The 26,023-nt window shown below is 30.6% G+C and overlaps 1 protein-coding gene and 1 long non-coding RNA gene across 2 annotated transcripts; one reads left to right on the forward strand and one right to left on the reverse strand.

Moving 5' to 3' along the window:
* Window positions 1-2,686: 2,686 nt before the first annotated feature.
* On the reverse strand, window positions 2,687-20,435 carry LOC115877003 (transmembrane protein 183). Its single transcript, XM_030893060.1, has 3 exons — window positions 20,084-20,435; window positions 18,931-19,719; window positions 2,687-5,493 (listed from the first exon to the last, which is right to left on the reverse strand). Exons 1-3 carry the CDS (start codon window positions 20,130-20,132, stop codon window positions 5,270-5,272), a joined length of 1,062 nt encoding a protein of 353 aa, XP_030748920.1. The 5' UTR covers window positions 20,133-20,435; the 3' UTR covers window positions 2,687-5,269.
* A 2,095-nt stretch (window positions 20,436-22,530) lies between these two features.
* LOC115877004 lies at window positions 22,531-25,536 on the forward strand. The gene is made up of 3 exons (XR_004049258.1): window positions 22,531-22,717; window positions 23,019-23,307; window positions 23,815-25,536. It is a non-coding gene; the product is annotated as an uncharacterized LOC115877004 (long non-coding RNA).
* Window positions 25,537-26,023: the final 487 nt, after the last annotated feature.

Consider the following 26,023-nt stretch of genomic DNA (forward strand, 5'->3'; position numbering starts at 1 on the left):
ATTAATTATATGGATATAACTGGAGAATACAATTCAATTCAGTTTGTTCGCATAGAATGCTAATTTCCAAAATGAACTCCCACTGCTATCTCAATAATTACATACATATTCTACACCCTATTACGACGTGAAAAAAAGTAAACATAGGTTATAAGTCTAACGATAAATTGACCGCAGACTTTGTAACAGATTATCATTGTGCATGTGTCACCAATAGGTACTTTTTCTAGCTATGTCGTAGGTAAGAAATCAGATTACCGATAATCGACGTACAGACGGCATACTTTGATTGAATGGAAAAGACACTTTCATTAGAATATATTTACATAAACCAGGCAATAGAATCTGCTAGTGTTTCCGAAACTGTAAAATAAATTGTTCTGATGTATCACGTAGAATTGTGTAATTTTTTGTTACACACACCAACCTATTTGATTTATTAAAACAGATTTATTATTCGTCCTACCTATTATATATTTTTCATCAAAGCATAATATTTTAATTCTAAAACCGAAAATACGAAATCCTTTTTATATAGAAACTACTTATTATTAAAGAACCACATAGATATTTATAGGATATAGCATTTACAAGCCTTGAGAGTAGCAAGGTTCAGCTTTTCAATACAAGAATTGCAATTGCAATACAAGAATGCAATTGCGAAACAAGAACGGTAATGTGGCTAGCACAACGCTTCAACTGCCTCTTATTATATCTTAGGATTGCAAGACCCAAAAAACTTATTGAAGACAGAGCCGACCTAGGCACTCACACTACTTTTACTAAAAATAGTCCGCTGATGAAAACCTTACCGCTCGATCGAACTAACGACCTTAAGATTAGTGGACGAGAGCTGTGCCTCTATGCCATCGGGCACCCCGCAAATGGTATTTTAATATAAAATAATGAAATTATATTAAACCGTTTACCAATCAGCTTCCAGAATAAGAAAATTGTAAAAACAGCATATGCCAGGCGTGGAATCTTCCAGGCCTATGTTGACTTCCCCTTCAAGTTCCACCACTTTAAAAATTGCAGAGGGCAATCGCTTCAACTATTCTTTGCCCAACTATCACGAACTTATCACAGCGACTTTCTAAAGGCATTCCCATTTGTTACCATCCCAGTATCGCAGGTTGCACTGACGTATTGATGCAATATTATACAAAATAGTTTATTTTTACTCAAATATCTCCTTAAATCTTACACATTAAAATGTGTAAGTCCTCGGTAGGAATTTACAGAATTGTCCAAGAACTGTGAATTGAAATTAGAGTAAGAAAATATACATTTATTACACAAAAAATAGTTGTACCATATCACCGTTATGTATATTAGACACACTATATATCCATAAGGCAATATTCAAGGATTAATTTTCTCAATGCTATATAAAAATAAACTGGCTTTACAACTGAAGAATTTAAGTTTATATTATCACTAATTAAAATAAATTAAATGTACAATATCTATTAATTATTGAAGGTTAAGAGGAAGAAACCAACAATGTTCATTTATGAGTCTTTAAGTTATAATAGTAATAAGTAATAATAGCCAACTTATTCTGTTGCGAATAACCAAGTCCTAAAACATGCTAAATTGTAATTGAATACCGTATGATCGAAAAAAAAACGTCGTCCAGTTAGCTTGGAGATAACGATCGATGACATACCCATATAATTTTACATAAAAAAATATCAGCGATTCTCATTTCATAACAGTCTAAGAGCTGGCAACGTTTTCGAGAAAGTATTTTAAGAAAGCTCGTTCTTTGATATATCTTTTACTATGCTCTCTGGAACGACATGCGGCCCATCTGGCTGCCGATACCCGTTGCGTTCACTACTGCGCAGCGGAAGAAAATCCTATATTTTTTTTTATTTAGTCCGTTAAATTATAGTATTGAATATAAATCGAACAAGTCTCCATAGCGCAGCGCGTAGAGTTTCCGACTACGAACCGAAGATTCAGAGTTCGAGACCGAATCAGGGCAAAAACTTTTTTTATTTTACTTTCATTTATATTCTGATAGTATAGTATTGAATATTTGTTTTTCTTAATCACCAGAATTATTTAAAACTTTACTATCAGAATATAAACGAAAATAAATAAAAGTTTTTGCCCTGACCCGGTCTCGAACTCTAACTCCTCGCTTGATAGGCGGAACCTCTACGCGCAGAGCTATGGAGACTCAGTCGGTTTATATTCAATACTAGAATTTAAAAGACTAATAAAAATATAGGATCTTCTTTCAATGCGCAGTAGGGAACGGAACATTTACCGGCAGCCAGACGGGCCGCATGCTGTTCCAGAGAGCATAGTAAACGATATATTAAAGAGCCAGCTTTCTTAAAATACTTGTTTTCTAACGCCGTTTTTTTTTTTTTCGATCATATTGTATAACAAACGATGTCCAAATAATAACTCATACTATAATAAATTTCTTGTAACATTAACATGATTATACAACTCTATGTATATTTTTTCCTATATATAAGCATGTGATTAATAAGTGATAATCATTTAAGTGATTATCGCTTGGTGGCCATATTGTAATTGTCATTTTTTGAAATGTTAATTCCGACGAATACAACTCGATGTTTCGGGATTACCTAATACCGGCAACACTCCTCCTTCGGAGAGGTAGTGTTGCCGGGTTACGCATTTCGTGTCAAGTAAAAGTATTATTTGGTAATCCCGAAACATCTTGTGGTATTCGATAATATAATGGTGATTTAATGTTACAAAATTGGGAACATTAAAAAAACACTGTAAGTCGGTTTTGTGGCATTGTCTGGTTTTTCCCCTTACCCTTCAATCATAAAAAAATATAGTTAAACAATAGAATAGTTATGTGTATTTCAAAGAAACACTGTAAAACAAAAATATTCACAATTACACAAAACTTTGAATAGAATTTTCATTGCATCAAAATTTTGTTGGAAAAAAGTATAAAAAAACTAAATACAACTTCTATAAAGCATAAAGAAATGATTGTTACAATCATATTTTTATCAGAGTCCACTAAGTCCAGTACTAAGTATATTATAATAAATTATATTGATCATAAAATAATTGCAGTGACTGAAGCGGCATTTACAACCTCTAAATTAGTTCAATAAATGAGTGGTCTCTTACGATCATTCCGATTCCCTGAAAAAATACAATTAATATTAATAGAATATTTTAGTAACAACTAGTCAGTTGTCCCCATAGAGAAAGACTTAATATTTAGCTTATAAAACAATATAATTTTGATTTCTAACCACAATTTCTCTTGACGGGTGATAATTAAAGGCCAAAATGACTCGCAAATTTTTAAGTATAATTAATTAGTGGAAAAGTTAAAAGTTTGTTAACTTTTTTTTACTGAAAATTACCACGACTAATTTAACTTTCTAAATACTTACATTGAAATTAGAGGAACAAACTTCTACGCTAATTGAAACCACTAATTTATTTCACAAATTTCGAGGTTCTGAATGAAACCTGAGAATCTCAAACAACGCTAAAATAAATACCTATATACCGTACAATAAAATGAACGGCGTCAGAGTTGGCTTGGAAATGAAGATTGCTATCATTTTATGTGCAAAATAATAGGGCGAATGTCATCCATTGTTGTTTCCAAGCCGACTTAACGCCGTTTATTTTGATCATACGGTATATACTCTTGTATAAAATACAATACATACTAAGTTTATCCAACGAAGGAACAGGTCATAAACTCACTTTACAAGAGTTATCACTTTACATTTTTTCCTGTATAGGTTTTGTCTGTGTCATATTCGATCTAAATCGTTAACTATACTGCTGTGTTAAAGAAAACCCCTTTTGAAAAAGAAAAATAAAATAGGATACTCTTATATAATATAACCATCAGATTTAGACTTGAAGTGAATTTATATTTCATTAAATTCCAAAAATGAAACAAAAGGTGTGTTTGCTTCCCATTTAATTTGAAAATATTTTAATCATTTTAATGCAAATCTTGTATCTCAATTGTAGTTAAGGTGTTTTTCATTAACACGGCAGTAAAACAGAATAATTCTTATTTGTAAATTGTAATATTTTTATGCATCATTATAACCAAACCAAGATGTCATATATAATACCAAATATTCCCCAAAATATAAAATTTTTATTTATTTGTTTCATACTCAACTTATCTTAAACAAGGTATAATTAAATTAGCAGAATATTTAATATTCAAAAAAATACATTTTAAATGTTTAAAGCAGATATCTAATATCAACAAAATAAGATTGTTTTAGTCACTACAAAGTAAAAAGTATCAAGAAAGAAATATATACAAAATAAAGTATTTTTCCTTAATTATTAAATAATACAATAATCAAAATTATAGGAAGGACTGGATACAACTTTCTACCATTTTCTTACTATAACTTTGACCATAATATATCTCACTAGGGTGCACCAAAAAAAATATTTTTTTTCTTTTTAGTTACCATGAATGATATTTCAGGATGACGAAAAAATATCTTGTAAGGTTTGAGCTCTTAATATTAATATTAAGAGATGTCTCATAGTGATTTTCTGTTTCCTATTTAAATAACATGGGAAAACAAATTCTTTTTTTTTTGAATTTTATTGCGTTCCAACAAATCAGCGTTTGTCTGATATAAATTTTCATTTAATCGACTCGTTTGAAAGTTGTTATTGAAGGTTAAAGTTCAACTTAATCGTATATAACTTTCAAAAAATTTTTATATTTTATCACGAAATAATGGCCCAAAAACATGAAATATGATATTTTATGTTTTTAAGCCATTATTGCGTAATAAAATATAGAAATTTTTGGAAGTTGCCATATACAATTTGAAGTTGAAATTTAACCTTCAATAACTTTCAAACGAGTCGATTAAATGAAAATTCATATCAGACCTTCTTTGAAGACCGTTCGATTTCCTACAAGAATATGTATTGATTTTTACAAAACGCTGATTTGTTAGAAGGCAAGAAAGAAAAAAATTGTTTCCTCGTGTTATTTAAATGGGAAATAGAAAATCACGACGAGACACCTCTTAATATTAATATTAAAGGCTCAAACTTTACCAGAATTTTTTTCATCATCCTGAACGATATTTTCACGGTAATAAAAAGAAAAAAAAATTGGTACACCCTAATACCTCACTCTCCTAAGCAAATGAAAACAAACATTAATATAATTATATCTGATTATTACTTATTTATCATCGTCGTATTTAGTCGAAATTTAGTGGATTTATATATTTTCAACTTAGAAAACTTAATCCTGATTTAGAAGTGATCCCATATTATGATTGCATGGATAGAGGGGGTGCCACCAATCTAGTATTTGTATATTAGTAACTGGGTCCAGGATTACAAAAGCGTCAACCAGATTTGCTTTTGAAGAAATATTTAATCCAGATCCAAAGCCCAACTGCAAACGATGGTATCGGAAACGGGGGGCTGAAGAAAGCGTAAGAGACACAGATGTCAATTTCAGACCTAAAAAAACAACATTCTTGTAAATAATGTCTATACCTACTACTGAAGATTCTCGAAACTAAACATGAAGTCGATCGACCGACTATTTGATTGCATGTGAGCGCGGCTCTATAAGGATATATCGGTTACAACTATGCAATTGAATAGTCGCCCGATTAAAAATTGTCCGTCAGCGCATAGCCTAGGCTACGTAATGTAATCAAATATTGGACCGATCGGCTCCATAAAAATGTATTGTTTTCACTTTTGCAACTAAATAGTCGGCCAACTAAAAATTAAATGTCAGTCTGTACTCTAATTATCCTAAAAAAACTCAAAGAGAAAGACAGAAAAAAGCATGCATCATTTAGACATATGTAATCATTACTTTTATTCAAATATGGGATAATTATTTTGAGTAGTGTTGTTTAGTTATATTTAGCTATTTTAGTCTTTTCTTTATAATTTTCCTGGCTACGGGCGAGATATAAACTCTTAAAACGTTAAATTTTTAGCTCATTAGGCAATCTCTTGACAAATGAAATGCTACTGATAATCTGGTTTGTTTGGATCTAACCCAGTGACATTTTACAAAATATATATTTTTTTTTGAAACGTCACAAAGGTATTAGTGATTGTCAATATAAAAAAGTCATTTTAACGCCAAGGCATAAAAGTAAAGAACTTTTAAGCCATGCCTAAGCACAAAAGTACGAAAATATATTATTAAACTGACAAAGTGTCAAATTTAACGAGAGTAACCATAGTTTCTCGATATATAATTACTTACAATGTAATGACAATGTATTAAATAAATAAATAAATAAATGCCTTCATTGTCAAAAATTTTTTCAATTTGTAGACAAAGGTAAACTAACAAACAAAGTAAAAAAAACAAGGTACACAAACAAACAAACAAAAGATAATACAAAACATTATACAAATAATATTGTCAGTCTTATTGTTAAAATAAACATTTATAAATGTTTACAATGTCAAAGAACAAAAAAAATTAAAATAATATTCAAAAAATTATTACTTTTAAATCTTTTTATCTACGTCAGTGAGTTAAGAAGTTCTTAAGTGAGTTAAGAAGTTCTTAACTCACGCATTATCGCACTCCTTGTTTAGATGACTACCAAAGAGAAAAAAATATTTTGTAAAACATTTATTTTGCACTAAATTGAAAAAATATGTTATGAGTACCTTTTCATTTTCATAGTTGTGTACTTTTTTTCGGTGCATCATTTTTCATACTTAGAGTATGTATATTCATACTTCTGTTTCGATCTTGCTAAAAGCAATCCAGAAATGGCTCTGAATGCCTCTTCTTCAATCTCAGAGGGAATACTTTCCGAATCGCTCATTTTTTAAACTAGTGACATCAATATTATTTATTGTCATATTGACATTGCTATGCATGGTGTTATTTGTACAAAGGTATTAAAGTAATTGATTTTTAGGATAGGTATACAGGGCGGCGCACCTCATTCGCCTCGATTGACTACTTATATGAAAACGGAAAGATGTAGAAACAAAATATTTTATGGGTATGTGTAGAGAGACAATGTGCATAATTTAAAATAATTTTGAAATGTACAGGGTGTGTCAGAATTATGATCCATACCAAAGTTATATTCTTTCTTATGGAACACCTGGTATTTAATTTAATTTTTGGATTCTTGGACATAACATAAAGTATTTATTATAAGGGTTTAATATGTCGTAAAGCTTTGGTTTTTGAGACATTTAAAAATACTTAAATATGCATGCTATAATAAAAGGTTTGTCAACACCTTGTACATTACTTTTCAGAATTAATTCTGGTGCTGACTCACAACCAAGCCAGAGAAATAAACTTTACTCAAAAATTTGATTGCTTCCTTAAATGTATACAGGGGTGACACAACTCATGCTACGCACTCGTGCAACTTTCACACGCGTGTCTTAATGATGCTGTTAACTCACTTGTATCGTAAATACCTATTATTTTATTTGGAACGTTTAAAATTGTTTAAAAAAGTATTTGTGACGTTTAAAAAAATAGCATGTTCTGTTCGGAGTAAAAATGACTTTTTGTGTCTCGCCTGTACTGTCATAACATACAACCTCGCCACAAAAAGTATAATTTTTACTCCTAATAAAATAATATACTATTTTATTTGCTTTAGATTTCTGCGCTAGTGGCCAAATATGCCTTTTTGTCACAACCTTTTATCAAAAAAATGTCCTTTTCAAGTAGAAAAAAAGTTACAGTTGAGGGTTGGAACCTTTGGTGTTACACAGCAAAATAAAAACACTAAATCACCACAATACACCAAAACACTTTTACTTTTACACTGGACACGCGTTTCGCTAACCATGTTAGCATCATCAGCAGATGATTATAAACTAAATATATATATATATAAATATAACTAAAAAAAAAAGTTTATAATCATCTGCTGATGATGCTAACATGGTTAGCGAAACTCGCGTCCAGTGTAAAAGTAAAAGTGTTTTGGTGTATTGTGGTGATTTAGTGTTTTATTTTGCTAGAAAAAAAGTGTAGGAAAATCCGTAACTATTATCTTTACTCTAAATTTACTACCTCAACTCAAACAACAAATTAAACTTGAATTCAAGTTTTGTTCTTACTTTGCTTAACAAACAAGTCAGAGCGTCATTATTTATTACTTTTTTCATAGCGACTATGATATTATATATAGCATTAGTGTAGTAAAAATATGGGGAAAATAGAAAACATCGGAATTAATCGCACACTATTAAAAATAGTTGTATGATATCTAATTAGTAATTGAAAGATTTGTAAAGTCAATCAGTAAAAATGACATAGAATGTGCCATTGAAAACATTTTTGAGATTAGATTGAGATTTTTTAAATTTTAATTAATTTTAACCTAACAGCCTTTAAAAAAATAGTAATCAACCAATCTCAGCGCGAATATGTAGATAATTCGCATTATCTCCTGTTTAACCTAACCCCTCAAAAGTCCCATTCGGTCCAAAACCGCCGCCATCTTGGACCTTTTTGCTTTATTCAAATATCTCCGTTTGTATTTTTTTTTTCAAAAAAACTAGACACTTTTTTATAGAAAATTCTAAATTTCACAAACATTATATCTCCTATCATTTTTCTTCTAGACTAAATATTAACGAATATAGTTACTTTTTAAAAATTTATATTTAGTAATATTTAGTAAAATATAATTTATTTTGGATTTATTCTTGGTTTTAGGCCTTTTCAATAAAACAGTAACGATTTACAGCAATTTTAGCATTGAAAGCATGCCTTTGCTTTTCTTCGTCAACACCCAACACCCCTCTAAAAAGTGTTTATTATTTTTGACAAAATTCATAAACACTTTTTAGAAGGGTGTTGGGTGTTGACGAAGAAAAGCAAAGGCATGCTTTCAATGCTAAAATTGCTGTAAATCGTTACTGTCTTATTGAAAAGGCCTAAAACCAAGAATAAATCCCAAATAAATATACAAAAGGTCAAAGAAAAAATTAGATTTATAAATTTGTAAAATATAATTATACCAATGCATCTAAACTATAGGATCTTCGCAGATGATAATATTTACGCGAATGATAAATGATTATAGTCATTTATCATTCATCCCAGGACTACAAGATTAGCGAAGCCCAACTACAGTTATGCCTCGATCTTTTGCCAAATTGGGCAACTAGCTGTGGTCTATCCTTGAGACCGATAAGTCAGCCTGAGTGCATTTCTGTAAATTCAGAAACTGCCCTCGCATCGGTAATCTAAATATAAACGGCCACATTTCATCTCGTAATGAACACAAATTTTTGGCTGGCTCCCTCACATCAAGCAGCATGAAACCAACTGTATCAGACCTCAAAATACTGCGAATATCAAGTATTCAAAGGGGGTATTCAATACTCTTAAATATTTATAAAGCCGTTATACTTTCCAAACTAGACTATGGCAGCCAATGTTACGCCTCAGCCGCTCCGTCATATACAGGTTGTTAACTCGACAGTTACTTATAGGGGAACAGAATGGCAACACTGCCTATTGAGAACGCATACACTTATGCTGGATTCAGAGTTCCGTAGCCGTAACCCGTATCGATAGCCGTAAGACGTAAGGCATTTAAAGAATCGATTCATAGCGGCCGTAAGACGTAACGATATATTTACCGTAGACATGCGCGTTGGTTTCTATCGGATTCTGCATGTCAATGTCATTGTCAGCAGTCTATGCTCTTCTGTGGTATTGGTATTGTCATTTGTCATTTTTCACGTGTCTATTAATTATCTATTATTTTTGTGCTTCTCATCTTCACTTGGCGTAGTATTTTATAAAATTTACCAGTTTGTTTTAAGTCCTATTAAAATGGATATCGATAGTGTTATTGTAGCAGGAGTTCTATTCTGCTACTTAATTTGTAAAAATCTCTGTAAAAAGCGGCTTGTTAAAACAAGGAAGATAAATACAGAAAGAGCCACAAAGGGCTTTTATAGAGCATATTTTCTTCCCATGAAGGCGAATGATCCTGGGCAGTTCCAAAAATATACGAGGATGTCGGGGAACGCATTCAACAATTTATTGAATATGTTGATGCCATATTTAACAAAAAGGGGGATATATGATGGTATTAACGCAGAAGAACGCCTGGCCATAACTTTACAGTAAGTATATTTTAATTTAAGTTAAAAACTATATAATGTATACATTTGTACTCGTATATATATGGAGTTCTTATTATTTTCAGCTACTTTTCTCAAGGAACGTCAATGCAAACAATTGCCTGGAAATACCATGTAGGTCACTCTACTGTCCACTACATAATCAAAGAGACCAGTGAATATTTAAGACCCCCAGCTTCACAGGAAGATTGGCTAAAGATAGTAGAAGAATTTGAGAAGTAGTGGAATTTCCCTCATTGTATAAGGGCACTGGACGGGAAACACGTTAAGATCCAGGCCCCGGCAAAAAGTGTTTTTTTTTCTAATTATAAAAAAACTTTTAGTATTGTGCTAATGGCGTGTTGTAATGCAAAATATAACTTCACTTTAGTTGACATTGGTGCGTATGGAAGTGAAAGTGATGGTAGTATATTTAGCAGTTCTGCATTTGGGACGCTAATAGACAATAATAAATTGTATTTACCCAATCCACAACGTTTAGCCAACAGTGAAATTATCCATCCATATACATTTGTTGCTGATTAAGCCTTTCCGTTAAAATCCTACACATTAAGGCCCTACCCTGGGCGAAACTTGGAAGACGATAAACGTATTTTCAATTACAGGCTCACACGAGCCCGCAGGTGCATTGAAAACAGTTTCGGAATTTCAGTCAACCGGTGGAGACTATTAAGAAATGCAATAACTGCCGATGTAAATAATATAGACTTATTTGTCAAGGCAATGGTATGTCTACATAATTATTGCAATAAGGAAACTGCAGTGGATACATATCCAGAGTTGATGGATGTAGAGACTCCTGAAGAGGTGCAGACCCTTAAATCTGTGGGAAGATTGGCTGCAAACAGATTTTCCCGAATATTATATGATATGAGGGACAATTTAAAAAATTATTTTGTTTCGCCAGCCGGCGAAGTGCTTTGGCAAAATAATACTTTAAATGAAGGACTTATTGAATAAATGTGTTGGAAATTATATTATATTGTTTTATTTCTATTAGTGGACTACTATAAAAAATACTATAAAATAAAAAAAATGGCGTCAGAAATTACTTCAAAATGAAGACGGCTGTCATTTCAAAGCTAACTGGACGCCATTTTTTACTCGATCATATTTACGGTAGGTGTAGTAAAAAAATAGTATACACATGTATGATCAACTGGCCTTTGAGGCAAAAAAGAACAATGAAATTTCACAATTATTAGCCATACAAAGCATGCTTGATCATATTCTTTCTATGGGTGGAATAATATACACATTCATAAAATATTATAACTTTATTCATTATAAATTTCATTTAAAATATCTACAATTTTTGAATTTTTTGTGGTTTTGTTCTCGCAGTGGCATATCGGCTAATGTTAGCCTGACATATTGTCCAAAACTTAAATTTTTGTCCACCTCTGATTTTTCTTTAATGTAATTTTGTAATAATGATAATGTATCATCTACGGCATTCTTTGAATTTGTCAACTTTCTCGTCATTACCTGCCTCGTCATCTTCATACACTTCTATCGGCGTGTCCCATACGCTTTGCGATGACAGTGGGGACGCAAGGGGCTCTGTGCCACTTGACGATGAAAACAACCGACCCAAATTTGAAACTCATCTAAAATATATTTAAATATGTAAATAAATAAAAAAAACTCATAATATTTTATTGAATGATCGTAAAAATATAAATGTGTCTCAATTATTTTTACATTAAAATGCATGAAAACTTACTTTCTGGACAACATGTGTTTATCCATAAACCGCATAAGATCATAGAGGGGCCACACCAAATCAGGGGCCCCTGACCCCGACGGCATATTTCGAATCTGCTTCCTTTCTTTGCCATACCTCTCCCGCAGATTCCTCCATACTCGCTGAATATCCTCAACTACAATATAAAACACATTTACAATCAAAACTTTAATAAACTAAGAATTGACTTACCAGAGGTGGTTAATGCTGCGGCGATGGAGTCCCACGCATTGTTGCGAATATTATTATTTTTATACTCCATGCTTTTATCGTACAAGTACGGAAACTTCTGAATCAAATCAATTAATAATACTTCATGATTATGAGACATGATTAAAAGTGAAATTAAAAATGCAAGTAAAATTATTAAAAATGCACGTGAACGATACAAACGACACAAAGGCTCGAAGCGAAATGTGAAATTGCAATGAATGGAAAATGGACACCAAATTTCTTTGACATATCTCAAGTCCCTCCAACCACAGAATATCTAGCTACGCAACAGAAGCCTCGTTACATGTATAAAATCGTAGGTATCAAAAGGAGACAATCGTAGGTATCAAAAGGAATCAACAGAGCCTGTCTCCAAATCAGATATTTTGATGCGGTAGTTTCGCTACTACATAATAGAGGGCGATAAATTTAAAAGAAAACAGATTTCTACAAACGAAATTTAAAATAATTTTATGCAGTTTTGCCATTGTGTAATTCATATTGTAATACTTCCTTATAAAGCCCACCTTCAAATTTTTCTACATCATTTAAACATATTAAAATAGGGCCCGAATTCTGTAACTAATGGTGGGTTCATGCTTCCGATCTTAGCCCTAACACTAACATTAGTCCTAACCCCAAGAATATGAATCAACGTTAACGAACGCTAGCGTTCATGCTCTCGTTGTATCGGCCCTAACATTAGCCTTAGTCCTAACAGGTTGGGATATTTTATATTCTTAGGGCTAATGCTAATTCAAAACTGAATCGCGCATGCTCAAAGCTAGGAGTCTTAAGAATTCTCGAAATAATTTCTGACATGTTGACTTTGACGGTTTATAAATGTAAATAAATTATATATTTTTTGGTCTAGAAATTATTAATGTAAAAATTAGTTTCTCTAGTATTAGAAATTTTAAAAATAATTGTGAATTTAGGTTAGTTCAAAACATATGTTTTATATGAGCGCAAGCGCTTACGAGAATATTGATTATTTTCTTAAGACAAGTAGGAGAAGTATGAACGGCCTTTCCTTAAGTTCTCAAGGTTAATTTCTTAGGGTTAATGTTAAGGGTAAGGTTAGGGCTAATACTCGAAGTATGAACCCACCATTAGAAAACGCTAAGTGCTTTTAGACGCTCAGCGTATATGACGTTAATTTTCGCTGAGCGCGCACTTAACTGTCGATTTGGGTATTCTCATCTGACGCGCTTGGCGTTTTTACTGATTGCGCTAAGCGCTTTGAAAACGGTTGCCTTAAAGAATCGTTTTGCTTGTCGAACTGTCAGTGAAAATCGAAAAAATTGTGATTTTGTGCGTTATCTTGCTCTTTAATGAACATTGCTACTTCTTCTATAAATTTCTCAATAAGTAATTGATAATTTACGACTTGGCAGCTATAAATATTGTTCAAAACATCGAAAATGCTGAGAAGCGTTTTCAACATTTCCCTCGTATAATAAGAATAATGACATATCCATAGAAAAATAGGTTGACATAACTCAACAATAGGTTATGAAATTCACATTTAACATACCTGCAAAATTGCGATGCTGTCAATATGTGCTCAACGCGTATCCAGAAAACGATTCGCACGGCAACGAGAATACCAAAATCGACTGCTTGGCGTTCCGCTAATCGCATACTTCCGCTCACCGCTTTGAAAGCGTAACGTTTTTATGTCAAAGTTACAGAATTCGAAACCAGAGCTCTTTTTTCAAACGTTTAGGTATTTAACTTGCCATGCTAGTTGGAGTTAAATCTTACGAGCTAAATTACAATCACTTTGTGACGTTTGATTGTAATTGAATACCACATATAAACTAAAATATATGGGAAACTGAAATTGAGATCTTTGAAAGGACTTTTTCACCGCAACCAGTTATACACAAATTTATTAGTTCTGTGACGAACCACCGGTCGCGCTGGAGGGAAAAATATTATGACTTTTAGCGTTTTTCAAATCAAATCAAGTCAGTTTTAATCAAATAATATGCACCGTCAAAAATCGAAAAAGTTTTACTGAAATTTTAGTGATTGTTTAAACTTTTATTAAAAACAATGATGGAATCAGGCCGTAAACCCTTTCATAAGTATGTTGTTGTGGTACGCGTATGCATGGATTTGTTTTCAAAAGACATACATTCTCGAAGAACGATCCTACATTATTTCAAAAGTGATATTAAGTGCGAAACCTTAAAATGGAAAAAATACAACACCAGCAAGATATTTAAAAAGATTTATAGAGTTTGTGACTTACATTTTTCTAATCAAAATCGTACCTGGAATAAAAAGAGGTTTAGAAGTTAATTCTCTTCCAACTGAGTTTTTATATACACAAAGTTCATATGGGTAAGTATATGCATTTAGTTAAATAAAGAACGTTTTCAGATATTTTGATCTAATAAAATTAAAATAATCTTTTAGATGATCAACCTACTGGTAATTTGGTGTCCAGTAAAGTCGATCAGAGGTACAAACCCTGTATTTAAAGACAAACATTTGTTGTAGAACTTGTTGGTGGACCACTCTCTCGTTGGTATTAGACATGTTACCTGAGAAAAGCAGTAACTGAAAAGGGTAGGTACCTACACCGTTGGGCCAAATTAAAGTCGCAAAATACTCAGTAATGAAGATAACATTATTTAAAAAAAATATCATATCAACTTTATAACAAAAAATATTTTAATTCAGCTGTAAATAAACAAGTTATGACACTGGCTACTTTAATTTGGCAGAGAGTGATTCAATTATTAGATATTCCAAAGTTTATTAAAAATGTTAATATGTATTACGAATCCAAACTGAATTTGGTTTATTAAAATTATCGTTTTAGATTTTTTAAATTGTATCTATAATGATAGATATAATGATAGAAAGGATCTAATATGATAGAAAAAATGTATCTATAATGATAGAAAGGATCAGATAACCCAAATAAGAAATCTTCCAGAGTGCAGATGATGCAATTTTTGTGAGTGAGGTAAGATCTGTCTCTTGTAAGACCTTTTTTAAGAATTTAACCCAGGCAGTTGTTTACATCCAAGTTAGGTAAGAATTAAAAAATATAATAAGTGGGGCTCACTACTCAAAAATGTAAATTCGCTTTATCAGCAATTGTTTTTGAATCCTGCTTATTTTTAAAAGGCATATAAACACCATAATTATTTCTTATGAAAAGTAATGCCTGTGTTAACTTAAAGACTAAGATAAAAAGTTCATAGCCAATTTCTGTTGAGATTTTAGAGCCCTTCAACGGCATCAACTTTTAATTTTTTCATCCTATAAAACATACTCGAGGTTTATTTGATGTGTCACATAATTATACAAATTTATTTGTTTCAGATCTCAAGCATAGCAAAGGAATCGTACAACCTGTGAATTCAGTTTAATTATTGAGATCAAGGATGATGAAACATTCATTATGATTATAGAGAGCTACAAAGAGTTATGTTGAGAATCCAAATGATCATAATGAATTGAGACGAGAAAACACCTCGGCAGAAATTGAGGAAAAATGCAGAATAAAAGGCATTTTTATATTAATGTTATGAATCCAATGTTTTTATCAAATCGTCACATAGATAATATTTCTCTACGCATAATACTAAAATTAAAAGGTCAGCTTAAAACAACCTTAATTATCCATCGCGTGCGAAAAACAGTGCTTCGCATTGCTTCGGCTTCGGCGCGCTTCACTCAAGTGCGCATCATGCTTTAAATTTTCCGAAGCGCCAGCGCGCTCAGCGCGCGGCCTAAATGTCATTGGATTAATTGCATGTATTTTGATTCTTCGCGTTACTTCATGGTTACTTCGCTCTAATCCGTGGGTCTGCATTTTTATACATAGATACCATTGATCCAATTCACGTTTTTTCGCCGCGCTTCGAATAAGTTCGCGACAAAACTTTGTTAGTTGTATTTTATATTATTTAATGCTATTGTATTGATTTATTATTATTATTGTATTTATATGAACAAGTTAAGTATAGCAATGCCGCGCGAGCCTTCGTCTGAAGAAGAAATTTTATTTATTGTATAATTTGTATTATTTACTTTTTTTAATATAAAGTTATTACTAATAATTATTATTAAACATATCCACAGTTAATTATTTTTATTTTATTAACTATAGCTGTTTTTTCTATCTATTTCATATTTTTTGATGAGGATAAGTTAATTCTAAATGAAACGTCACCTGCTTGAGAATAATACGATATAATGGAGCGATGTCGCATTTAAAGTAACTTATTCTTATTAAAAAATAGGAAATAGAAGAAAAATCATCTATTTCTGTACAAAAAAAATAAATTACCTACGTTCCAAAAAATTGTTAATAGATGGCGATAGAGTGGACAAAACAATATAGTTACCTGTAGTTAAAATCTCATATCTCTGTATCTCTGTAATCTCTGTATCTCGGAAAGTATTAGGCGTAGGGCCTACCGAAAAAATATTTATAACTAGAGGAGCTATCAGAAATTGCTGGAAATTAATTTCAAGTTTGTAAAACGGCCGCTAGAGCGCGCAACTGTTATGGAAAATAAGAAAATATAACTTTTACAGAATTTTGCGTAGATAAAGGGTACTATAAATAATAGCTTCATAATCTTCAGTAAATTTTGGATTTTTTTTAGAACCGTTTTCCCCTATCTGCTAAAATAAAGTGATGGGGGAAGGTTAGATCTATCTTTATTTAAATGTTAATAACTTCAGACTCTCTGGATGATCCGAATCCAACAAAGGAGGGCTCGTTTAAAAGAGCGTTTCTTACTCTATATTATACCATAAAAATAATAATAATAAGGTTTTAAACGTAAACGCTAGGGGGCGCTTTCTTACAATTTAACAAACATATCGCGATTTTTTTCAAAAAAAATAAATAAATACGATAGTATATGCAATTTTAGCTGATAGTAAAGAGTAGTAAAAGCTTAAAAAGTCAGCAAAACCGCATCTTGATATCTTCTTTCAAACCGAAGATATTAGCAAAATTATAATAAATACCAAAAAATAAGCCCTTAATTACCTTATTTTTACAACACGGTATCAGTAGCCCTCTTGATTATGCCCATTCTAACAAAAAAATAAGCTAGAAATAATTAGTTTATTTTAAAATCGACGAAATACCAGAATATCATAATACTAAATGTATTAATATCTAATAATTACCATATTAATAACAGTGAACAACAAACGATGATTTAGTGAAGTCATGGCAGGCTTTGGAAAAAAGTTGCTTTTGACGTAATAGTATAAACAGCAGCGTTTTTTATCTTCTGATTTATTTTTCAAAATGCCAACAATTTCAACTACTTCAAATAAAAGAGGCATTTTGAAAAAGCAATTAAAAGACTATCAAAATGTTGATCTAATAACAATTTGACGTTTATACTATTACGTCAAAAGCAACTTTTTTTCAAAGCCAGCTATGACTTCACTGAATCATCATTTGTTGTTCACTGTTATTAATATCTTAATTATTAGATATTAATACATCTAGTATTATGATATTCTGGTATTTCATCGATTTTAAAATAAACTAACTGTTTCTATGTTATTTTTTTGTTAGAATGGGCATAATCAAGAGGGCTACTGATACCGCGTTGTAAAAATAAGGTAATTAAGGGCATATTTTTTGGTATTTATTATATTTTTGCTAATAACTTCGGTTTGAAAGAAGATATCATGATGCGGTTTTCGCTGACTTTTTAAGCTTTTACTACTCTTTACTCAGCTAAAATTACACATACTCTCATCAGCTAAAATTACACATACTATCGTATTTAATTTTTTTGAAAAAACGCGTTTTGTTTGTTGAGTTGTAAGAAAGCGCCCCCTAGCGTCTACGTTCAAAACTTCATTATTATTATTTTTATAGTATAATATAGAGTAAGAAACGCTCTTTTAAACGAGCCCTCGTTTGTTGGATTCCGATCATCCAGTCTGGAGTTATTAACATTTAAATAAAGACAGATCTAACCTTCCCCCACCACTTTATTTTAGCAGATAAGGGAAAATGGTTTTAACAAAAAAAATCCAAAATTTACTGAACATTATGAAGCTATTATTTAAAGTACCTATTATCTAGGCAAAGTAAAAATTCTATTTTCTAATTTTCCATAGTTGCGCCCTCTAGCGGCCGTTTTACAAACTTGAAAATAATTTCCAGCAATTTCTCATAGCCCCTTTGGTTATAAATATTTTTTTCCATAGGCCCTACGGCTAATACTTTCCGAGATACAGCCGAGAGCTATTCTTAGTGGGACACCCTGTACATAACATAGTTGGAAAATATTTCTACTAAAATTTATGTAGGGATGGGGACAGTTTTCAATCTTCCTGTACTTTTTCTTGTTTTTTTTTGTGAAAGTTAAATGTTAAAACGCTTAGCAAAACATAGGCACCCCAAATCTCATTCACAACAGAATATCGGTCCTTAAAATATCTTAAAAAATATGTTAATTTTTTAAAAGTTTGATGGCCCTCTAACAGGAAAACTAAGAACTTTTGTATAGAGGTAAACTGTGTCCAATGAACTTATTTTGATTGCAAAAATACTAGAACAGTTCTATGTCCACCGAATATTGGGACACCCTGTATAACAAAAACATTACAAATTTCAGTAGACTTAACTTTGAAAAATAGACTATGATAGGGTACTTTTGGCTAGTATCAAACATGTTCGAGTTTAGAATTTTGAGAGTGATTTAAATATGCAGCAAATTTAGTTTTAAAATAGTCATATTCCAAAAATTACTAGGTATAGAAAAATGGTCTAACAGTGAGAAAAGTTGAAATATAATTTTATAACATACCTATAACAGGTGGAACAAGACCTTGATGTAAACATGATACTTTCAATATACGACAGTATTCATCTTGATTCACAAATATATCATCTAATATTTCTAATAAATCAGGTTGTTCTGGTTGACTTCTGGAATGCACTTTTATATCAATCAGCCTCTTCCTCATTTTAAAATAATAAGTATATGTTCTATTCTTCATCGTATGCCAAAGTAAATGACATTCAAACTTGTTTAGTGATTCGGGATGTTCCTCAAATGTAGTAACAGGTATAATCCGATCAATAAATGGCTGATACATGTAATATAATGCCCTAATAACATTTGCTCTTAGACCATATTTCCTTACTAAACATTCAGGCTGCAAAAATTCTGGCATGGTTGATACTGATCTATAATATCTACGATATAACCCAAACCAAAATCTGGAACTACAGACAACCTCATGAGAAGTTTTACAAATAGATGCAAATGTTCCGACATCTTCAGGTCTTATATATTCTGATAATATATACCAAATATCTATAGGATAATCTCTGCCAAAATTATTTCCCACTGTACATTCTTTACTTGTAGATAGAGTTTTCTTTCGTACTTGTGTGTCCCTTTTTTGTATAATATAACTTGTGGTGCCATCTTCATTTTCTTGAGCAACAAAAACTCCCTCAAATTCTTCATCGTCTTTTGCATCCCAACTTTTTTCTACTTCTTGTTTAACAACAATGGACACATTGCTTGATGATTTTTTCGGCCGACTCTTTGGTATAGATGAATTGGCAAAGTCATTTAAAGTTACATCTACAAAAAACAAGTATGACTTAGCTATATAAACACAATGTATAAAAATTATTAGTAATATAGGCTAAACAACAAAAATACTTCTGATCATTATATTTTAGTATTCATCAGTATTTTATAAATAATTTAGATAAAGATAAAAGTATGGAGATAAAATTAAATAACCCAGACTATATTTTAATGTGTTGTATTTTTTGCACTATAAAAAATACCTACAATTTACTCCGCTTGTATATTTATATTCTTATATAAACCAAGGCTTAGACCTTAGTCCAAAGACTCTTTACAGTATTTAATTCATATTAAATTTAAGTTCAAACAGAGGGAATAATAATTATTACTTAAGTTTCTAACATTACATTACCTCCTAAATTTTTAACTGATTTTTTCTTGCTTGATTTTTTTGGTGGCATGATAAATAATAAATTAAAAACTCTAAAATAATTATAAAATTAAATGTTTTCGACATTTTAAAACAAAAATTAAATAAAAGTTTAACATCTTCATGTTTAGGAGACCATCGCTATCGGCAGCCATGATGGACTGATTATCAGCTGTTTTTTGTTTTGTTTGTTATTTGTCACTTTGAATTTTATGTGTTTTAAATAAAAAAATTATTTGTTTAAAATGTTTTTTGTTATTTTTTGGTATTTATAACTTGCAGAATATTTTCCAACAGTATAAGAATACATTAATTTTAATATTCTGTAAACCTGCATTTGATTTTTGTAATTTGTGACATCGCGCCATATTTCGCCATTTCAAGTTATGATCAGGGTTCGGAAGTAGTTAATTAAGACGTAATTTACCTGATTAACTACGTGTAGTTTTTCTTCAAAAATTACGTCTTTTCCCGTTCATTAACTACATGAAAACTACCTTAATAAACTATGTATTGATATTATGAATAATTTTCCTTTGTATGAGGTGTAATAGAGATAATATGATATAAATATTATATTTAAAGCCATATTTCTTCTGTTTTCTTAAATACATTATGTGTTTTCAAAGCTTCAACTTATTATAACCTCACCTCAAACCTTTGACATTTGAAAGTTACATATACATAGGTTACATAAACTACACCCTCTACATAAAATACATTAACTACATGTAATGTAGTTTATGTAGTTTTTAAATGTAACATGTAGTTTTCCGAACCCTGGTTATGATGTCCAATCGTTCAATCGTTCTATGGTCATATGGCCAATCATTGGCCATTCGCCAACTATTTTATGGTCGCAGATTTAACTTTAAAACAAAAATAGTAGTTAATTTATTTTTTAATCTTTTAATTTTTAATCTACGGCCACTGTTTTACTCTAAGGTTTTACTGCTAGAACTATCGGCTTTTTTGAGTTTAGCGGTTAAAAACTCCATTTAGTGGCTAGCGGTTGTTTTAGCGGTTTAAATTTTTGAATAATAAATATGTAAATTGACACAAAAAGTATCTTATTTAAATTCTAAACAATATTTTTTTTTCATAATTTACACCATATTTTTTTATAATGCATATTTCTTGGAGGCATACGGGGTGCGTCTCAAAAGTGGCCCACCCCTATAATTTTTTATTTTTTCAGTTAAAAAAACGAGATTTGGTATGTTAGTATATATGACATAAATTAGGATTGATTACGTATTCAATAGTTTTGGTCACTTCCTGTTTTACCGGAAATGACTATGTAACTTTTGATTTTTAAATGGCACCCTCGGTATTTTTTTTACTTTATTCCAGAGAAAATAATACTTTGAATAGAATAACATATCATATATGTCAACTTTGGACATTTTCGCTTAAAAAAATCGTATCTTAAATTTCATTCTGGACGAGTGTCATGGCTGTGTTAATAATTAACACTAATTTTTAATAAAAGGAACCTTGGAAAAATAGATTTGATCGTCTAATGTTTTTAGTGTCTTGTCCTGGCCGGTTAAAAGATGCCCAAATCATATGTTTAATCCTATTTATTTGTTTCAAATGGAACGAGAGTGGACGACAACCCTCATTCCATTTGAAATAATTGAGATATTGAGATATGCTTAAAAATACGATTTGGGCATCTTTTGACCGACTACGACAAGACACGAAAAACATTAGACGATCAAATTTATTCTTCCAAGGCCCCTCTTGATTCACAATAATTAGTGTGGTTAATAGAAACATGGCACTTTACAATGAAATTTAAAATACGATTTTTTAAATTTTCAGTTAAAAATCATATAACATCTGTATTGTGTTGACGATGACCCGATATTAGGTTTGAGAACTAACTAGTGGGAATTTTTAGAAAAAAAAACGGAAAATTTTGACCATCTTCGTGGGGAATTATATTTCAGAAAGTTGGCAACTCCTCTGGTGGAGGGAGATTCGCTCGGATTTCGAGGTTCGAGACGTTTCCGCTTCCGCTTCGAAAATCAGACGACCCATGTGCGAAGCTTGTGTGCGAAGCACAGGGGAACTGTTTACATTTTATGCGAATGCCAACATCCTATTGTTATTGTTTGGTATGTTGCCCAGTATTTCTCCGCTTTTGTTTATTTTTAATTTTGTATACGTATACTTTGGGGAAATCTTAAGAAAATAATAATATAATTAGCTTACTACTTTTCAAAATTTCGACATTTATAATTTTATTTAGTACTTATTAAGATTCAGTCAAGATTACAAGAAAAATAAACTTGAAATATTTGTAAATTTCGTCATTTTTCATCAGCCGTTAGGATTAATTTTTAATCTGACAACGCCGCTCTGTTGTTATAGTATTTTCTATAGTAGGGGAATTGGACGCGGTCAACAGTGTCAATACTGTCGATAAACAGCTGATTGGCATGATCAGCTGTTTGCCGTGCTTTTATTTTTCCATATTTCTTAACTATTAATAAACTATTAATGTATAATTGTTTCATTTTATATAAAAGACCAAAATTAGCATTTAAAATGGGTCTACACTGGCAAAATGTGTGAGAATAAAAGAATTTAAACATCGTCATTTCAAAAGTAAGTACTGTTCTGTGGTAATACAACATCTCGTTTTATTTACCTAAAATATTTACCATATTTGTTAAAATTTGTTTATTTGTTTTATAATATAATTTTGTGAATATAATATATTATGTATATTATAAGAAGTAATGTTTATATTTTTGTTACAATATTGTCCGATTTAAAATCGTATATTTGTATTTAATTATGAATACAAATAATTTGTATGTTTACATAAATTATAATTGGTATGTTTACATTTGTAAAATAATGCCTATTTACGTTTTCTATTACTAAGATAAATATTTTATTTCAGATTTCTAAAAGATAGTGAGAGAAAAATTAAATGGTTTTCTCTGTTAGGATTTATTCATAGCATAATATTAAAAAGTCGAGCAAAAGAGAACTCAAGAACAGCTGATTTTTTTATAAGGAATTGAAGAAAATATTTAAAATCTGATGATTTTCACAGCCATTTATGTCGCGATTTGTGGTCTTTCAGTTGTTTCAACATCACCTAGGAAATTAACATTAAGATATCAGGATCCTGCATATAACGAGATAAGAACTATGATCTTGTTAGGATACCTATTCCGTCACAATATGTAAGTACATATATATTTACAGTTTAATTTTTTAATATAAAATATTACTATATACTAATATGTATACACAGATTCAAAGTGTACAGGGTGGTGCCTTTCATACGATATGAAGGTTTCAAGGATTTTTGTTGATGGAAGTTTGTATTGAAAGAACAAATGGAGGGTTTAGAAATCAATCAAGTCATACAAATTACTTTCATTTTCCTTCGGAGCCTTCGTCCTATGAGAGGTGTTACCCTATATGTATATAGATTTGTATATATATATATACATAATATATATTATATTAAGATCTACCATACGAAAAAATTACACTATAGTTGTATAAGATCTCACCATCGAAAAAAAAACAGCGTTAGGGTTGGCTTTGAAAGCAAGATTTATGTAATTTTATAAAATGTAAATTTATGTGGTGAATGTCATTGATCGTCAATTTTATTTTGCTCACAATGTATACTCAATGTAGATATTTATATTCACCAACTTCATGTTTATATTTTGTTTTAGGAAGTGAAGATATTCATGGTGTGGAAGTCGTTACTTTAATTACATAGTGCATATGAAATTGGTCCTTTACATCATGTTTAAAATTGACGTAATGCTACTATGCAAAATAGTGAGAGATGTGAACCCTAGGCAGAGCTACAGAATTACTTTTGTTGAGAGACAAATTATGATAGTGATTAGAATCGCATATTCTAGACTTTTACTTAAAAAATGATTTGTTCGGAATGAACTTTTATAGTGTGGAGGAATACCTGCAAATTATAATATGAGGCCTACGTATATGATAATTTTATTATGATCTGTTGTGTTTGTTTTTTTATATTTTGTATTATATATTTGTGTTAGCTTTAAGAATTTATTGACTATTCCTATACAATTGTACATTGTTTTATGGAAATAAATAAATGATTGATTGATTGAATAAGTTAGGAAACCATACGATCGAGAAAAAAACGGCTTCAAAGGCGACTGGGGAATGAAAATATGATAATTTCAGTGAGGTCAAGCCCTAGAAGTCATTTTCTTGGCTCGTACTATTTTTTAAAGGCGCTCTAAGGTTGTAATTTATTTTTACATTAAGTAAATATGATTTTTAAATGGTGTAGTTTAAGATTGACCTCGCTAAATTATCAATCGTCATTCCTCAGCCGCCTTTGACGCCGTTTTTTTTAGACTATTTGCTATAACTATGTTATCTGTTATGCAAATACATATGTCAACAAGTAAAAAGCCAATGAGAAATTAGTTTCTGCTTGGATCCTTACAGTGGCATTTAACAAAATATATATTTTTTCAGGTTACAATATTTTATTTAATATGAACCTGTAAATGTAAGAATATTATACATATATTATATTTTTTACTCAGTCCCTAAATATATTATTAAAATACAACACTTGTGTTTTTTATTAATATCGTGTTATGATTAATACCTAATTAATGTAAAATTATATGGTATGTAAATATCCTTACACTGAGAATTCGTTTGGTCAAAATATTACTCTCTTACTAATATGAATTTGAAAACTACAGAACATTGTTTTTTTTTAGTTTTTGTGCTAATATTTCCACTTAAAATTACCGAATATATTTATGGTATAGGTAGGAAAAGATGAATTTTGTGCTTTTTAATTATACATTATATTAATTATATTATTATTGTAAATAATATCTACTGATATTTAATATAAAAAATAGTTATTCACATGCATCTATTTTTCTTTTGTAATTAATACTATCTAAATAACAAGACATCTTATATAATAGATCCATTAACATTTTAGTTTATCAATTATCAATCACTATACGATATACAATACGTATAATATCTTTTAATTATATCTAACTTTTAATTATTGAATATTTAATAAACAAATTTTTTATAGTGTTTGTTAAATATTTTATAGCATATACTATTATGTATTTATAATAATTTATTAGTTTTATTGCATGAACATATTTTTAAAATTTATTATTAAAAAATATTTTATCTTTGCCTCTAACCACCTACTTCTATATCTCTGGCTTTTATTTACTATCATCAATGAATCTCAAGGTTAAATTCTGTTTTGATGCTCTTCCGCTGTAAACTCCCCTACCACTTTCCTCTTTACCCCGCTGTCCATAAACTATGGTAGTGGGGGCACTCACCGATAAAACGATGTAGGCACCTCGATTTTGTGAATTTATGAATGACTTGCTCTATCTATTTTTATTCTTAATCTAAGGTGCGAAGTATGTTTTTATCACGGCATATAAATCACTGTGATATACAGGGTGTTCCAGAAATAAGTGCAAATATTTTAAGAGGTGATAGATCTCGATAAAAGAAACATATTTTCTCTTTATCGTTTTTCAAATAAGTCCAAAATGACGGAGATATTTTACTTTGAAATTTTTTGCTAAAATTTTGAGAACCACTGGATCTTTTCTGGATTTTCTTTCTTGTAAATTTAATCTAATTCCTATATTGCCATATTATCAAGAAATTATGTTTTTTAACTAAAAACTAAAAAAAATTCCAAAAATTTCGAATTTCCAATTTTTTTTTTGCGAAAAAAAACTCATAGGCGTGTTTCTGGGGTTGAACTATACTACCAGTTAAAATATTTACACTTATTTCTGGGACACCCTGTATATGCCGTGTTTTTATTTTGCACAATTTCAATTTGACGTCACATGTATCGTTGGTTGCATACAACTCACTAAA

The sequence above is a fragment of the Sitophilus oryzae genome, unplaced genomic scaffold (genome assembly GCF_002938485.1).
Source record: "Sitophilus oryzae breed Bouriz unplaced genomic scaffold, Soryzae_2.0 scaffold_1442_pilon_pilon, whole genome shotgun sequence".
Classification (NCBI taxonomy): domain Eukaryota; kingdom Metazoa; phylum Arthropoda; class Insecta; order Coleoptera; family Curculionidae; genus Sitophilus; species Sitophilus oryzae.

Excerpts from the sequence above, each read along its gene's own strand:
- LOC115877003 (XM_030893060.1), bottom strand. The coding sequence starts at position 20,132 with ATGCCACCAAAAAAATCAAGCAAGAAAAAATCAGTTAAAAATTTAGGA. Across the intron at positions 19,720-20,083 it reads ATCAGTTAAAAATTTAGGAG|ATGTAACTTTAAATGACTTT; the intron begins GTAATGTAATGT and ends TGTTTTTTGTAG. Across the intron at positions 5,494-18,930 it reads TCTTGTTCCACCTGTTATAG|GTCTGAAATTGACATCTGTG; the intron begins GTATGTTATAAA and ends TTGTTTTTTTAG.